The 17,712-nt window shown below is 47.7% G+C and overlaps 2 protein-coding genes across 15 annotated transcripts in view; both read right to left on the minus strand.

The window, feature by feature from the left end:
- Window positions 1-17,712, minus strand: part of LOC147013640 (rab GTPase-activating protein 1-like) — a 337,271-nt gene that overhangs the window by 77,617 nt on the left and 241,942 nt on the right. For 12 of the 13 annotated variants that reach the window (XM_085855705.1, XM_085855702.1, XM_085855700.1 and 9 more), the window contains 4 exons: window positions 14,431-14,505; window positions 13,786-13,911; window positions 11,586-11,729; window positions 11,193-11,234 (listed from right to left, as the gene is read on the minus strand). In XM_085855705.1, the coding sequence (XP_085711831.1) occupies window positions 11,193-11,234; window positions 11,586-11,729; window positions 13,786-13,911; window positions 14,431-14,505 (387 nt within the window). The remainder of the gene's footprint in view (window positions 1-11,192; window positions 11,235-11,585; window positions 11,730-13,785; window positions 13,912-14,430; window positions 14,506-17,712) is intronic. The other variant, XM_085855704.1, reaches the window with a different exon arrangement.
- The window catches only part of LOC147013642 (G protein-coupled receptor 52-like), a 56,737-nt gene continuing 53,511 nt past the window's right edge, over window positions 14,487-17,712 (minus strand). For both annotated transcript variants that reach the window (XM_085855710.1, XM_085855709.1), the window contains one exon: window positions 14,487-14,505. The gene's annotated coding sequence lies outside the window, so the exon portion shown is untranslated. The remainder of the gene's footprint in view (window positions 14,506-17,712) is intronic.

Below are 17,712 nucleotides of genomic sequence, written 5' to 3' on the forward strand. Positions count from 1 at the left end.
TTCGCTTCGTCTTTTTCCCCATTGAACCCCCATCTTGCTTCACGTAAAGGGTTGGTAGTGGGCTGAGTACGCCCGATAATTAATCGAACCGTCGAGGTCGACGATAACACCGCTCGGTTATTCTGATAGTACGGAACGGGTCGCTTAAGTGGCCCGTGTCCGAAGTCGACCTGCGGCGAGGTGCGATCGCCCGGTCTACCCCCCGCGTGGGTACTTAGGTAGTTCGAATTTGGCGAGCAACCCTATCCCACGCGGGGGCTGATTGGCTCGATCGCGGTGAGACCGAAAGGTCCACCCGTGACTGGTTCCCGGCGTTAGTCCGAGAGGGTCACGACTGGATTGTCCGTCCGGTGGGCGACGTGCCGCGATTCGAGTTACGTGGCCGTCCGCACGCCGGCGGGCGCGAAGACCGCAACACTGGTGTCAGGTCGTGCGATACAAATTCATCGCCCTCCTCGCGGCACTGGTATCGGAGAACAGGAGAACGGGCTCTCCTGTCTCCGGCTAAATTTACGGGAATCGGTCCAGGGGTGAGAGAAGCGACCCCCGATTCCCTCCAAATTACGAGCGAGCAAATTAACCCTTCACGAGAAGCAAGATGGCGTCTCAAGGCGAGCGGGAGCCGGGGGTATTAGAAATGTATATGTGTAATAATGTAGAGTCCATGGTCCAGGATGGAATCCCCGAGCAGGAAATGTTGATTGTGCAGGAACACGGACTCGCCCAACTGAACCCAGGGCCCGAGGTGGGTGCGGCAGCGGCCGCGGTGTATGACACCTTCCCCCCCCCTCTCCACCAAGACCCTTCCCCAACCCTTGCCGAAACGGCTCAGCTGAGTGCACCCGACGTGGCCCAGCTATGCGCCATGCTGGCGGCAATGACAAATGAAATAAAAAACGAAATGAAAGACATGAACAAGCAAATGAATGAAGTGAAAACGACGATGGATGCGAATACACAACAAATAAACGAAAAGATGGATACAAAAATGAACGGAATGGAAACAAACATGAAAGAGCTGCGGGGTGAGACGCAGAACATGGGCCAATGCCTGCAGGCGGGCATGAAGGCAGTGAGCAGGAGCTTAAAATGGCGACTCCACGTGTGGGAGCAAACGAGCTGGGTGGGGGTGCAACGGCTGACAGGCCCGCGGTGGAGGCGGGTGAAAAAATAATTCGTGGAACGTGTTGGGCGAGGGTCGTGACGATGACCGAAAGGGAAAAATTAAATGGGGAGACCAAAACGTGTGAGACGAGACACGAGGTGACGACAACAGAAATAATAGTTGAGACAAGGGAGGTAAAGGGTGAAGAGTTGGCAGAGACACGGGAGACAGAAAAAATAGGGGGAAGACTACACGATGAAGACGGGGTAAGTGACGCGCACGCACACACGGAGGTAGTGGAGGACAATGGGGTTGAGCTCGCGGAGCGTGTAGGGACCCGGTGCGAGCAGCGGGATGGCCTCCTCCAGGAACGAGGGGAGGGAGTATGCCCCCTTGAGGCGAGTCACGACCAGGTGAGTTCGGTCGTGCTTTGCGAGGTTGAGGGGACGAGTGCTGTGGACGGGTGCACGGAGAGCTTGGGGGTGTAGAGGCCCCGGAGACCCTTGTGGGGACACAAATCCCCAGTGTGGTTGTCCCTGTGTGTGTGGTGCAAGGTGTGAGTGCGGCACCGTGTGTGGAAGCGACCCCGTGTGTGAGTGGTGTGGTGGCGATGGTGCCGGAGTACGTGCTTCCCAGCACGCCGTGTGTGTGGATGAGGTACGCACGGAGTGTGAGTGAGGCACCGCGGGTTAGTGCCCCCGCGTGTGTGGGTGAGGCACCGTGTGTGGAAGAGACCGCGTGTGTGAGTGTCGCCGTGTGTATGAATGAGGCACAGCGGTTGAGTGCCCTCGCGTGTGTGGGTGAGGCACCGCGGGTGAGTGCCCCCGCGCGAGTGAATGGAGCACCACGTGTGAGTAGTATGGTTTGTGTGAGTAGTGAGGCACGCGTGAGTGAACGGCCGTGTGCAAGGTCGCTGTGTGCCAGGGAGACCGTGTGTGTGAGAGAGCGGTATGAGAGGGAGATGTCGGTTGGCATGCGGGAGCACGCAGCCGCGTCTCCCGGTGTGAGTTTAATGGTGTGGACTGTGTGCGTCGTAACACGCAGGTGTGCGTGGGTCGAATGGCGACGACGAAGGCGACAGAAGAAAGAAAGCCGAGTAGCGGCTGTGGTTGTTTCGAGGGCCGTGCCGGGTTCACCCAGCAGTGAGCACGCGGTTCGTGCTGTGCAACGCACGAGACCACCACGTGCTCGCTTGCGAGAGTGAAGTCCCGGTCCGGAAACGCACGCGGTGGATTTGCCGATCCCGCGGACGGACAAAGTTTAGGCAGGTAAATGGATTTGGACCGGACGGGTTCTCCACGCGATTGTGTGTAAAGCTCCAACGGGCAAAGCACATGTGTTCGCGTGGGGAACCCCTCGAGACGTGGGGCTTGTGTTTTTTTTGATGCGCACGGTGACGTCATGGCTGCACGTGGGGTTGGAATCCGGCAGGAGGGGTATCTCTGCCGGATGGTGCCGTCCAAGGAGGGACGAGGAACATGCAGCTGCATGACGTCACGGGCAGGTGCAAAGTGCGCGAGCTGAGTTGCCGCGCAGGTGCTGGGCATGAAAAAAAAAAAAGGGGAAGACAAGCCTCACTTTCGGGTGTACAGGATTCCTGGGCAAGGGGTGAAAGACCCCCTTACCTGGGCACAGGATGGAAACTAGTTAGGGGGAAGGGTTAGCTTAGTTAGACCGACTTCATGGGGCAGGGGTAAGTCCTCATGGAGTCCGTGGAATGGATTAGTTAGAGGGATTGTAGCCAGATTTAGGTTGGGAAATAAAATGGGATTATTTCGGAGACAGTGACAGACTGTGAGTGTGTAGAGGGGACGTAGTTTAGCTACGTAGGTTAAATGGAACGTGCTATAGCTTAAGGGACGACGTGGGAGCACGAGTTAGTTAGGGGAGGTAGTTAGGAGGATGGCAGAGTTCAGCGGTGTGTGTTGAAGAGTTGGTGAGTTGTGAGGTGAGTACTTGGTGAGTGAGTGAGGCCAGCGGGTCTGTGTGTGTGGAGTGAATGGGGAATGCATGGTGCGATGAGTGATGGGGGGAGGAGTGACTCCCGCCAAGGGACCCCGGGGGTCAGTGTAGAGTGAGTTAGCTGGGTTAGTCAAATTGAAAATGGAGGTCGTTTTGTTGTTGGTGGGAAAGTAGGCTCGAGACCCATTTGGAGGGGTGCAGGAGCCCTGTTGACGGGCTTGGGAGCGTGGCTGCGAAAGGTGAGTATCGCTGAGTGGGTACCCCGGGCACCAGGCTAGTCGGCCGCGGTAGGCCATGGGCCCATGGGGGCCCGCGACAGAGTAGTGGGCAAGGGTGCGCCTGCTTGGTGCGGGGGCCCGGGGCGCCACTAGGCGCGTGGGCAGTGCAGTGGGCACGGGTGACCCTCGGAAAGGGGCCCGGGAGGCCGGCCTGCCACGTGTGCGTTTCAGGGAGGTGCCATGGGGGGCACTCCCCGGTGTTAGGGAGCTGGTAGGCTCGGAGGCAGTGTAGTGCCCGGGGGTGCCATAGCGGGAGATTCGGCAGAGGGTCGTGCCTGCCAAAGGGAGCCACGTGTCCCAGCCAGGAGACCGTGTGAGGGCACGGAGAGAAAATTGGGGGGCGAGGCCCGAAATTGTAAGGACACCAACACAGGCGACGGGAATCTGGGTTGTTAGAACCAATAGTTTAAGCGAGAGGCGCTTGTTGAAAGCCCCGGGGTAGTTTAACAGTTAAATGGTTAGGATAGATTAGGAGATGTACCTCCCCACCATCCATCCCCTCGCTGTCGTTGTGGGCCGCTGGACCCACTTGGTGTTAAGATCGCCGAACTCTGGGGAGGCCATTCTGAGGCTCGAGTTGGGCCTCGGCACAGGACGTTAGCTCTCCCTTATTCCCCTCTGGGAAGGGAACGTAGGGGTTGGGAGTAGGCTAGGTGACAGAATAGGTTAGCCGAACAAGGACGATAAAGGGGGTTAGGGGACGATTTATAGTGGGGGAGTAAAAATAAAAACAACAAAAAAAATAAGTTGGGGCTAAATTGGGGTTTGACAAATTAAGGGAGTGGGTATGTACAGTGACAGGCAAAGGCGATAGGTTGGGAGGGAGACAGGTAGGTAGGTCCGAGCCCGCCTTCCAAGTGGCCAGCACCACCGCACTCCCTCCACCAACTTCCACTGACGGCAAAAGCTGGCCAGCTTCATCTGCTGGCTGTGTTACTGCAAGGCCTGTGCCGGCCAGTTCATCTGCTGGCTGTTTTTCTTCGAGGCCTGTGCCGGCCTGGTTCTGCGGGCTGAGTTTGCCTGCAGCGGCCTTCTTCTGCGGGCTGTGTTTGCCTGCTCACCTTTGCCATGCCATGCCCACTGCCCACGTTCACCAGCCCCGTTCAATTTTTGCTTTGCCCCCCCCTGTTCATTTCCATGTGCGCCAGGATCCGCAAAGCAACAGTTTGCAAGCTGCAAGAACTGCCCTGTTGGCAGCTACAACACGGGCCTGCAGTGGCGGCCCGTGCACCGTGTTTGTGTTCATGCATCCATCCGTTGTGCTCATTGCGTGTGCCACTTGAGCTGGCACGGAGACTGCGTTGTGCAGCCCAAGCACCGTTGTGGTTCACTGAGTTCAGTTCAAAAGGGAAGGCCTTGGACTGCGTGTGAGCAGCCAGCCACGTTCCCTGTCACCTGCATTGTTTTGAGCCAGAGACTGCATGCGGGCAGCCTGGCTCCCTGCTAACTGCTTTCTTTTGCAGAGTTCAATGATCCTGGGCCATGGTTTAGTGTAAGATTTGTAAGTTAAGGGTAAGATGTACTGTACATATGAGTGCGCCCCCCGGCATGTCTGTCTAGCGCCGGCAATTTTATTTAAGTCGTCCGTGTGAGTGAGTTTGTTTAGGTAGTTACGCAGCCCTCAGGTTATTTATTTTGGGGACACGAATACCATGAATGTCGCACTCAGGGATCCGTAGGTAAAGTGTACTAGGGGAAAACTACACATGATGGCACACGAAAATTTGACGACTCGGGACGAAGTCTGTAAAAGGGAAGGGGTAGTGTTGTGGTTACCAGATTCGCAAACCACCATTCAGGTCCCTTAGGTGAGGTATCTCGGTAAGTGCATGTGTAGTTAGGCCCAAACCCGTTGTCTAGTGGGAATACATGTCATTTATACGTGCTGCGACTCTTCAGGATAGCCGTTTTTCTTTTACTATCTTTATTTTGGACCAATCGCCACCATCACAACCACAACGCCGCTTCACCACAACCGCCATGACCTTTACCGTCACAACTCGCCACCATCGCATCACCGTCATCTCGCGCCACTCATGGGCACCGATGCTGGACTCGTGTAGGGCGCACGTTGAACAGCGTGTACAAAATCACGGATTTTGTGCTTCAAAAACGGATCCAAAACGACACACGCCCACTTTTTGCCGTCCAATCGGTGAGCGAGGGGCGAATTGGCCTCGCCCCAGGGCGATCGATATATGCAAATTTGTGGATCAAAAGCCTTCACGCCCACTTTTCTCGGGCCAATGGGGAGCGAGTTGAAAGGTCAAAGGGAGGGGTAAAAGGCGAAGTTACGGGGGGATAAAAGGACGGTGTTCGTCAGTCAAAGGAGTAGTAAAAGTCGGAACGAGGAAGAAGGGAGTCGTAAAGGTCGGAACGAGGCGAAGGAGAGTCGGAACGGAGGGGACGAGGCTGTGGAGAGGCGGCGAGTCGGACGAAGGGTGCTCGCGTCGTGCAAGGAGCTGCGCGCCCGAGGGAGGCCGGCAGCGCGACCTGGCCGAGGTGGAGACGCTCGTCGCACATAATAAAGATCCTCTATACCCCGAGCATCAGCAACCCCCTCCTGTTTCCCCCCCGCGCTGAGATAGTGCGACCAAGGGGGCCCCCGTTCCCTCCCCCTGCCAGGCACTGTCCACGAGTCCCGCGGGTTGCGGGGCCATCTACGCTCCGCGTCTCATCACCAGACGGGTAGGCCCGACCAGGTCTCGGCCCCAGGCCTACCTCATTCTTGAGGGTATTTCTTTTCCTTGGTTTTGGGTATGTGTTGTCGGCGCCGTCTGTGAAGTAGAATTGTATAAGTGTTGCCGTGTGCTCGGTAGTCGGTATTAGCTCTGCACTGTGTTTTCACTTTTATGTTTGCTTTTTGTGTAAATGGAATTGTGTTTTCTTTTTTTTGTGTGCATTTGGTGGAATTGTATTTGTGTGCTTCCCGTGTGCCGAGAATAAATGTGCTTTATTGTTGAACTGTTCTCCCGCTTCGCTTCGTCTTTTTTCCCCATTGAACCCCCATCTTGCTTCACGTAAAGGGTTGGTAGTGGGCTGAGTACGCCCGATAATTAATCGAACCGTCGAGGTCGACGATAACACCGCTCGGTTATTCTGATAGTACGGAACGGGTCGCTTAAGTGGCCCGTGTCCGAAGTCGACCTGCGGCGAGGTGCGATCGCCCGGTCTACCCTCCGCGTGGGTACTTAGGTAGTTCGAATTTGGCGAGCAACCCTATCCCACGCGGGGGCTGATTGGCTCGATCGCGGTGAGACCGAAAGGTCCACCCGTGACTGGTTCCCGGCGTTAGTCCGAGAGGGTCACGACTGGATTGTCCGTCCGGTGGGCGACGTGCCGCGATTCGAGTTACGTGGCCGTCCGCACGCCGGCGGGCGCGAAGACCGCAACAATATTATACACACACATATTCAACATAATATATACACACATATTATATTCACAAATATTACACATATTATATACACACTTGTTATACATATTATATTCACATATTCTATATAATATATACACACATATAATACATATTATATACACATATTCTACATATTATATACACACATATTATACATATTATATACACACATTATGCATATTATATAAACATATTATACATATTATATACACACATTATGCATATTATATAAACATATTATATACACACATATTATACATATTATATACACATATTATACATATTATATACACACATATTAGGCCTATACATATTTTACACACATATTCTACGTATTACATACACACATATTATACATATTTTACACACATATTCTACGTATTACATACACACATATGCTACATATTATATACACACATATTCTACATATTATATTGTTACGAATCTGGAAACCATGCGCACTCAACATTCAGGTCCCAAAGTTAGTTATGCTGGTAAGTACGTGTGTAGTCAGGACCCCGTGCTTTTGTTTAGCGGGAGGAATAAATGTGTGTGTTGTGACGTCTTTAGTTAGGTTTTACATCCAACAAACCCTCCAACAAGCCATCGAACAACCAACAACCATCCCATCTGCATGGCCCAACCTGCCCATCACGCGCCATCATCACCCGTTGGCTGCTCGTACCTTGACTTGCCGAGAGGGGGGGGGGCTCGCGGTTCCAGTCCTCGGCTCGTAGTTCTTGTATGGCTTTTTCAGCGTTGACCCTGTTACTCTTCGCGAGCGAAGCCACGTGGAGAGTATGGGGTCTCCGAACAGGGGCCACGGCTCCGCCCCGGTAGGGTGCGGCCATAGGCCAATGAGGGACGGACAGCGAGATGATTCTCGCCAAGGCCCCTCCCCGTGTAGGAGGAGAAATACATCCCCGAGCAGACTTGTTTGTCGGTTGTTGTTGGCGTTGGCGCTGGGAGATCTCGAGTACTTGAGTGGTGACAAGTTGGTTGACGGTGTTTGGGCTGGAGAGTGAGTGAACCGGCCTGTTCGTGGAGCCTTGGTGGGTCCGGTCTGCGACCCTGATCTCCGCCCCGGAGCTCCAATTGCTCCACGTGGCTGCCGCCACAAGCCACGAGTCCCACATGTGCGGCTGGGACCTTCGACAACCTACAGGTGCCCATCCGAACTCTGACCCCAGCTCGTCTCTCTCATTGGCTGGAGGGTCCAATAAAAATTCCGGGGTTTCTTTTCTTTTTGTGTGTGTGACTGCGTGTGGGCCTGTCTATAAGTAGAATTGTTTAAGTGTTGATTTCATCATTGTAAATACTGCATTGCATATTCGCGATAAGTCTCGCCTCTTCTGTCTTTTGATTTTATTGTAAATAATTTATTGGAAATGTCCCAGCTCGTTTTCGTCCTTTCTTTATTTGGTCCAGCATGGTCAGGGTCTGAGTTCAGACAGGGTTTCATCCCCGATAATCCGTTAATCCTAGGCGGCACGGCTTTGGCAGTTTCCGCTCGGCTGCAACTGAGCCGGAGTTGGTAGTCGCTAGTTGGAACTCTACCGCAGTTGGAAGAGTGACCCGGTTCCAGAAAGACGTGCCGAGGGCGTGAATCCCCGGTAGCCAAGACTGGTTGGTTATTTAGGTATATTGGGATCTGGACAATTAACCATACACGACGCGGTTGAGATATTGGCATTAACCGGAGCGACGGCCTATAATTCCATGGAGACCAGTGGGAGACGGCGTAAACTTCCCCACCTGGCGGTCGTTCTCGCCACTGACCCCCGGCCCACAACAATATACACATATTCTACATATTATATACACACATTATACATATTATATACACACATATGACACATATTTTATACACACATATTATACATATTATACACACACATATTGATATGTGATCATACACATTATACAAATTATATTCAATCATATTTTATACACACATATTATACACACATATTGATATGTGATCATACACATTATACAAATTATATACAAACATATTCTACATATTATATACACACATATTCGACATATTGTGTAACCGGGTGTCGGCGGCGAGCTCGACCGCTAGGTGGAGCAGTGGAGTCGGCTCCACCGAACACCCGGAATCTCGATCGTGCTTCTCAGAGAACTCCGAAAGGCACGGGTCCCTTACAGGACCGTGGTCGCCAATATTTCAACGGCGTGAGGTAGGGTCCACTTGTCTAACTCTAATTTACCTAAGTACTCACGCCGTCCAACTACTGGGGAAACCACACCCTCGGCTGACTGTCCGATCCGAGTCGTGGGTAATGGCTCGGATCCGGCGTAACTGAGCGGGGTTACCAGAGCCGCGCCGGACCAAATGGACAATTTTCCACTTCGCTATTTTCCAACACGCACCATGCTAAGCCAATGAAAGAAACACAGAAATGAGCTGGAACATTTAACAAAAGGGGTATTTATTTACAATAGGCAGGGAGGGGAACACAGAAGAGCAGAATTATCCGACTATAAGAAATGCAGTCAATGTACAAGCAAAAGCACTTAACAATTCAACTTGACAAGACAAGCCTGCACACAGACATGCACACCCAAAATAAATGGACCTCAATGGTCTTCAATTAGTAGCGCCGGGCCGGGGTACCTGTCCCGCCTCGTGCGGTCATACCGACCCAAACCTCCACGGTGGGTCTCGAACCCACGACCTTGGTGTTGCCAGCACCAAGACTGCAGACCGCTATCACCACGATCTCCGTCTCTCCACAACGCACTCTTGTCGACAACCACTCACTGGCTTTGGATGCCAGGTTGGAAGTGCCTCACACACTATCACTGGCTGCTCGGCAAGCACCACGATCCCCGTCTGGCGAACGCTCCTGCCACGAGCACACCGTCTCTCTACAACGCACGCTGGTCCAGACAACCACACTTTCTCCTCAGGAGGGAGGGGCTTCTTTTTCTGGCCACTCGCCTCCTCATTGGTCAGACCCATTGCGCGATTCCCTGGCCGTCCTCCATTGGACAGGTCCACAGTAGGCGGGGCAACTCCCACCCTTCTGGGTGGAGTCCCGATCAGAGGCGTTTGTAGCTCCGCCCAACTCCTCACCTCTGGCCATGTGCGTAATGGCGATGGTGTTGAGTCGGAAACGGGGCGGGTGAGACGCCCGCCCCTTGCCGATTTGCTAAAGAGGGACGCCATTCCTATGTTAGACTCTGCCCACGCGTGCGCTTGCTGGTGAGCGCACGAAGAATGCCGCGAGCAGAGTGTTGTCGTGTCAAAGTGAAGATGTTAAAAATCCTATCTATAAAATAACCCACAGTGCACGTACACTTAATTCCCATTAGACACAGGGGATGGATTCCTACGAGAAACACATACTTACCGATATAACTGATCTATAGGGACTCTGGCTGTTGTGTGCTCATGGCTTCCAGATTCGCAACAATATTATATATACACAGATTATATGTATCATATTCACACATATTATATACACACATATTACACATTATATACACACATATTATACATATTTTATATGTACACATATTATATATATTATATACACACATATTCGACATATTATATGTATCATATTCACACATATTATACATATTATATACACACATATTGATGTGATCATACACATATTACATGACATATTCCCCATATTATATACGCACATATTGATCTGTGATCACACACATATTTTAGACACACACCAACACACACACACACACACACACACACACACACACACACACACACACACATACACACACACACACACACACACACACTCACGCACACGAAGGTAGATATTGTGTGACCTGGATGGGCTCCATTTCATGTTCCAAAACCCACATAAGGAGATAACAACCAACACACATATACACACACACACACACACACACACACACACACACACACACACACACACACACACACACACACACACACACACACACACACACACGAAGGTAGATATTGTGAGACCTGGAAGGGCTCCATTTCATGCCCCAAAACCCACATAAGGAGATAACACCCAACACACACACACACACACACACACACACACACACACACACACACACACACACACACACACACACACACACACACACACACAGACACACAGACACACACACACAGACACACAGACACACAGACACACAGACACACACACACACACACACACACACACACACACACACACACACACACACACACACACACACCATTTTCTCATCCAACTGCTTCCACTTCAGTCCACTTTCTAATTGTTTCTATTTGTTGACCCTTTGCCCGTTCTTTGTTCTTTGCTCAGTTCTTCCATGAGCCTCAACACCTTTAACTTAAAAACCTTTCTCTCCCTCCCCATCTGAATGAATTAAAAACTGGGAGAAAGACAAAGCAAAAGAAAGAGATCACCTTGAGAAGAGCCAGGGCCACATTAAAGATGACGTTGAGACCCTGTGGGAGGAAACGACTCCATTTCAAATGATGATACAGGTTCGTTGGCATTTTCACCTTCTCGGGTTAAATACTGATTTTTCATTGCAACAGTAAAATAGATAAAAAATACTGTTATGTCCAATGATGTCAAAATCATTTTATAACTGAATTATAAATTCATTGAAGACACCGCAGTGGTTATATGGTTTGGATGAGCATTGATGAAAACTTTGAGTAAGTTTAGTGCAGTATAACAATTAAAACTTATCCTTATAGTGGTAAAACAAATAAATAAATAAATAAATAAATAAAAAATATATAAAGAGATTTTGAAGTTGTGTCATTTCATCCAAAGATTGTACAATATACCTCAAGCAGTAGGAGGTCTATAATGTGGAAGACCATGGAGAGAGGGAATTTGGCCGTAAAGAGAGTGAGAAACCACTGCGAGGCGTACATGTGGGCCTCCAGACCCACTGCTTGGAAATGGCTGTGTACATCTGGAAGTTGCTCCTGAGAAATTGGGAGAAGGGATTAAATGAATGAGGAACAGTAGGTAGGTTTTGCGAGAAAGGTAATGTTATGCTTTGGGTTCATCTATTTAATAATACAGTTGTTCTTCCGCCCATGCGTCTGTCTGTGTGTAACATTCCATTGCACCTGATGATTGGACAGTTCACCTGACTGCAACAACAATTTCAACCTGAAGAATCATACAGCCATCATGTTAGTGACTACTGCGACGCGAAACCAGACATGTTCGGAGCAGTCATATTCACAATCGGCACTCCCTCCCTATAAGTTTTCCCTTCAGTGTGAAACGAGAAAGCAACAGTTAAAAGGATTTTGAGCCAATGGGCATCACGGACCTTGTGAAGATAGGCCTCAGTGATTGAGGCAGTGGTCTGCTGTCTATACACCACCCAAATAACTATGTGACATTCTCTCAAGCAAGGCTTTTACCGTGGAGGTTACACGGGTCCTTTCTGTGATTTCCAACTATTTTCTCTTAAACGACTCGACCAGGGACCATAAAACCCATGTCATTATCAAGGTCGTTGATCGAGGACTTCAAGGAATCTTGCGACATTGTGGAAGAAAACATCCATCATTATTTACTTTTAACGATGTGTACATACACTAAACCCTCAAATATCGCGGGTTCTAATATCACGGTTTTCGACAAATCACGGGTAACCTATTGTGTTCCGATTTCGTTATCATGGGATTTCATTTCAACCAATTGTGGTTTTTCAGCTGCATTGAGTCATCGTTTACATCCCGTGCTTGAACAATTACCTCCCATGATCAGCCTTGTGATGTTTCTCGTGCATCATTTTTAATGAGCCCAAACGTTAAGCGATGGACGTTAGTTCTGCTAAAAGGCAGAGAAAGGTTATGACGTTGGGCGAAAAGACCAAGTAGTTAGATCGGTTAGCTCGAGGTGAATATGCAGCATCCATGAGCTGCCATTACGGGATCAATGATTGAAGGTAGAACCTTCCCCATTGTACTCTTCCTCATTCGTAAACCTTCATTTTCCTTCAAACCTCATTCCCAAAACTTAATTTTCGAACTCCATATTCGAACCTTATTGCCAAACCCTTAAATTCCGACACCAGGATTCAAACCCCCCATTCTCAAACACACATTCTCATGCACAGCTCGTGAAACAAATTGATGCGAAGGGATTTATGATGCAGCAGGTTTTTAACACCGACGAGACGAGAGCAAAGATGGGACAGAGTTTGGTGGGAGGGGGGAGTTGAGTCTTTGGGGGGAGGGTGAGGGCTTTCTGTGGGGGGAGGGGTGTCAGGTTGAGGAGTTCTTCTGGGGGTGGGGAGGGGTTTGAAGACTTGGAGTGTGGAGGGGATTGATGCCTGAGAGTTGGGAGGGTGAGGACTTGGGGTTTGGAGACAGAGGTTTGGGAGGAGTGTTGATAATTTGGGGTTTGTGAGGGGGTTGATATTTGGGGTTTGTGAGGGGTTGATGATGGGGGGTTGATGATTTGGGGTTTGGGAGGGGGTTGATGATGTGGGGTTTGGGAGGGGGTTGATGATGTGGGGTTTGGGAGGGGGTTGATGATTTGGGGTTTGTGAGGGGGTTGCTGATGGGGGGTTGATGATTTGGGGTTTTTGAGGGGAGGTTGATGATTTGGGGTTTGTGAGGGGGGTTGATGATTTTGGGTTTGGGAGGGGAGTTGATGATTTAGGGTTTGTGAGGGGAGGTTGATGATTTGGGGTTTGTAAGAGGGTTGATGATGTGGGGTTTGGGAGGGAGGTTGATGATTTTGGTTTTGGGAGGGAGGTTGATGATTTGGGGTTTGTGAGGGTGTTGAAGATGTGGGGTTTGTGAGGGGGTTGATGATTTTGGGTTTGGGAGGGCGTTGATGAGTTACGGTTTGGGAGGAGGGGGTTGATGATTTGGGGTTTGGGAGGGGGGTGGGGGGAGAGTTGAGGACTTGAAGTGTTCCACAAACCCTGCTAGTGATTAATAATAATAATAGTTACAATGAAGATAATATAAGAAGACAATATCAATGTAAAAGCACAGTGGTGAAGAACCACACCTGCATGAGACCTTCCAGCTGGAAGAACTTGCAGTGTAAGGTGTCAAAGTTTTTGCGAAACAGCTCTCTTAGTCCATATTCAAACATGATGCGCACCAGGAGAGAGAAAGCTTGTTCCTCCGGCATCTAGGCAACAAAGAGGGTAAGAAAGACGTGTAATCATATGGATTGTTAAGAATGTTGAGTGCAGTGAAGGGAATGAGTGATATGGCGATGAAGGAGATGAAGTGTAATTACGTGGGAGTGACAGTGCGAGGTGTTGTGAGGATTGAAATTCTGGCAGAGTTCAATAAAATGAGACAAAGGCACACATGCACACACACATCAGTGTTGTATGGACATTAAGCCAAGTCGATGATGATGGGTGTTATGGGCTAAGACGACGTGCTGCAACCCACGTACGAGAAAATGGAAGGGTAGAGTGGAGAAATGTGTGAGGAAATGAAGGATTGTTCGAACAATGAAGGTTAGTGTTGAATAAGGAGATTAAATGGATGTGTATGTGTGTGTTCATGTGTACGTGTGTGCGTGTGTCCGTGTGTACGTGTTTGTGTGTACGTGTGTATACGTGTTCGTGTGTACGTGTGTACGTGTGTTCGTGTGCAGAAAGAAAATAACAAATGAGAACTTCATAATGCAACTTACGTGGAGAAGAAGGACAGCTGCAAGAAATGATTGGCCCTGGCAATAGCCAATCTCCTGGTCGTACACAGAATATGCCTGGTTAAAGGAAGGTACGTCATGGAGTTGTGGGGGATTGGGGGGGGGAGGAGGGAGAAACAGGGGAGGGGGTGGGGTGGTGTAAGGAAAGGGAGTAGAAAGTGTGGAAAAGAAAATGACCGAGCGGTTAGAGAGAGGAATGGTTAATATAGTGCACGACATAGAACACAAAGCAAAATGATGAGTGTAATGGGCTCACAAGGATCACACAAATATTGAGTGGGTCTAAAACGATACACTCGCTCTTTCTTTCTTTCCTTGAGTGAATACAAGAATAAATTTACAGAAATCTCTGCCACAGTGACAGAGATGTCAAGTCACTTGAGCCAATTCCCAAGTCCAAGCTTAAGTCTTTGAGGGCAAGTCCCAAGTCGAGTTTCCAGTCAGTGTAATATTACTTCACTCTTCAACATGTGTAAAGTCCCATTATTTACTGATAAATTGAGTGTAGTCCGAGCTATCAAGCAGTGAACACACAGGGCTTCATTTATTGCAACGCATGTTCTGAAAAGCTGTTTGATTTGTCAACTTCATGCAGCAGACATTTTTAGCTGATCTGAAATTGGAATTCCACAGAAGGTATTGCCATCGTGCAATGTCCGTTTGTCCATCTGTTCGTCCGTCTCCTATTTTGACTTTTCCGGCCAAACCGCTGTGCCGCTCCTGACTGGAAAGGGCGATTGCGAAGCTCATTCCGCTCAGATGACTTGAAGTGGGTCAAAATAGCCGACTTTGAAAATTCCTTCAAAAATCTTCTACAGACCCAAAAGTAAGAATGATACCAAATCTGGGTTACATGAGGCCAGGGTAGGGATGGTAAATTGCCGGTCATGCCGATCACGTGACTGGAAGTGTGTCAAAATGGCGGACTGAGGAAATGTTTGTGAAAATCGCAGCAACTCCAACAAAAATCTTTAACTCCAGACTCACCAGTCAGAATGCAAGTATGTACAAGTATAATGTGAGTACGTGTATAAGGTATGTGCAATTATAATGTGAGTAAATGTACAAAGTATGTACAATTAGAATATGAGTACGTGTATAAAGTTTGTACAATTAGAATGTGAGTACGTGTGTAAAGTATGTACAATTAGAATGTGAGTACGTGTATAAAGTATGTACAATTAGAATGTGAGTACATGTATAAAGTATGTACAATTAGAATGTGAGTACATGTGTAAAGTATGTACAATTAGAATGTGAGTACGTGTATAAAGTATGTACAATTAGAATATGAGTACGTGTATAAAGTATGTACAATTAGAATGTGAGTACGTGTGTAAAGTATGTACAATTAGAATGTGAGTACGTGTATAAAGTAAGTACAATTAGAATGTGAGTACGTGTATAAAGTAAGTACAATTAGAATGTGAGTACGTGTATAAAGTAAGTACAATTAGAATGTGAGTACGTGTATAAAGTATGCACAATTAGAATATGAGTACGTGTATAAAGTATGTACAATTAGAATGTGAGTACGTGTATAAAGTATGTACAATTAGAATGTGAGTACGTGTGTAAAGTATGTACAATTAGAATGTGAGTACGTGTATAAAGTATGTACAATTAGAATATGAGTACGTGTATAAAGTATGTACAATTAGAATGTGAGTACGTGTGTAAAGTATGTACAATTAGAATGTGAGTACGTGTATAAAGTAAGTACAATTAGAATGTGAGTACGTGTATAAAGTAAGTACAATTAGAATGTGAGTACGTGTATAAAGTAAGTACAATTAGAATGTGAGTACGTGTATAAAGTATGTACAATTAGAATATGAGTACGTGTATAAAGTATGTACAATTAGAATGTGAGTACGTGTGTAAAGTAAGTACAATTAGAATGTGAGTATACCTTTAAGGTATATACAATTAGAATGTGAGTACATCCCTAAAGTATGTATAATTAGAATGTGAGTATACCTCTAAAGTATATACAATTAGAATGTGAGTATACCTATAAAGTATGTACAATTAGAATGTGAGTATATCTATAAAGTATGTACAATTAGAATGTGAGTTTACCTAGAAAGTATGTACAATTAAAATGTGAGTATATCAGGAGGGTGAATATACTGATTCTGGCTCACTTTTCCCCATGTAAGCGAATGGGGGATTTTCAGCGATTCATATTTTTTTTCCTAAAAAGTAAACCCCCTTTTTATCTCAAGGTATATTTATTTGTCTCCCCTTTTAACCTTGGGGCACTCTATTCAAATAACCAATGCAATAAGATAAAGATTTGTTCAAGCAGCAAAGTAGTAATGTGATTTGTTAAAGGTGATTCTAAAGAAATATCTGAAACATGTAAGGGAGGGGACACTCTTTTTCAAATAACCAATGCATATTGTTTAGCTCACTCATTGAACCTATAAAGATTTGTTCATTCTCAAATTCCTTCAATAGTTTAATTTTCTTTGCACAATAATCCCCATCTAAAATATTTAAAAATAAAACATTTGAATTTTTACATTTTTCAAGATACCCCTTTTGTGTCATTATGAAATGATATACTTCTCTTAATGATCTCATCTGACCACCCCCTGAGCCTCAGATTATTTTTTGCATAAGCCACGCCCACTTTTCATAAACCCGCCCACTTTTTCATAAACCCCGCCCACGTTCCTAAGCACCGCCCACTTCTCACGAGATATTTTCATAAGCCACGCCCACTTTTCCTAAGCCCCGCCTACTCTTACATCATTTCCAGTTCATCTCTGACTCAAAGAAATCACGAGAAAATTCTACAATGTTATGGTTTTGAAAAATTTCCGAACGAAGGCTTGCCTGGGCTTGCCCAGGGAATTTCCAAAGGAAACCACCCCCACCAGTCTTTCTCCATAAAAGGTTCAACCCAGACTCCATTTTTAAAAAAAAATTCTGACAATGGAGTGCTGTACTGTGCTTGAGTGGGATGAGCTTGCTTGCAGATCGACTATTTGTATGGAACTAAACCTTCAAGTTGATGAACTGGATTCAAACCTCTTATCTGTTGAGGTAAGATTTTTATTTTCCTATTTTCAGTTCCTATTAACCATCGACTCATTTCATAATTAAATAACTTAATTAATACATTATTATTTTCTCTCACAGGAAATTGTATCTGAAAATACCGATTTTGCCACAACTTGGGGCGAAATTGTTGACTTGGTTGAAGACCTTGTGAGTGACCAAGACCAAGAGAACGAGCTCGGCCTTGAGTGGGAT

This window comes from Eptatretus burgeri, chromosome 14 (assembly GCF_056783735.1).
Source record: "Eptatretus burgeri isolate ZD-2024b chromosome 14, Ebu_testis_v1, whole genome shotgun sequence".
NCBI classification, from domain to species: Eukaryota; Metazoa; Chordata; class Myxini; order Myxiniformes; family Myxinidae; genus Eptatretus; species Eptatretus burgeri.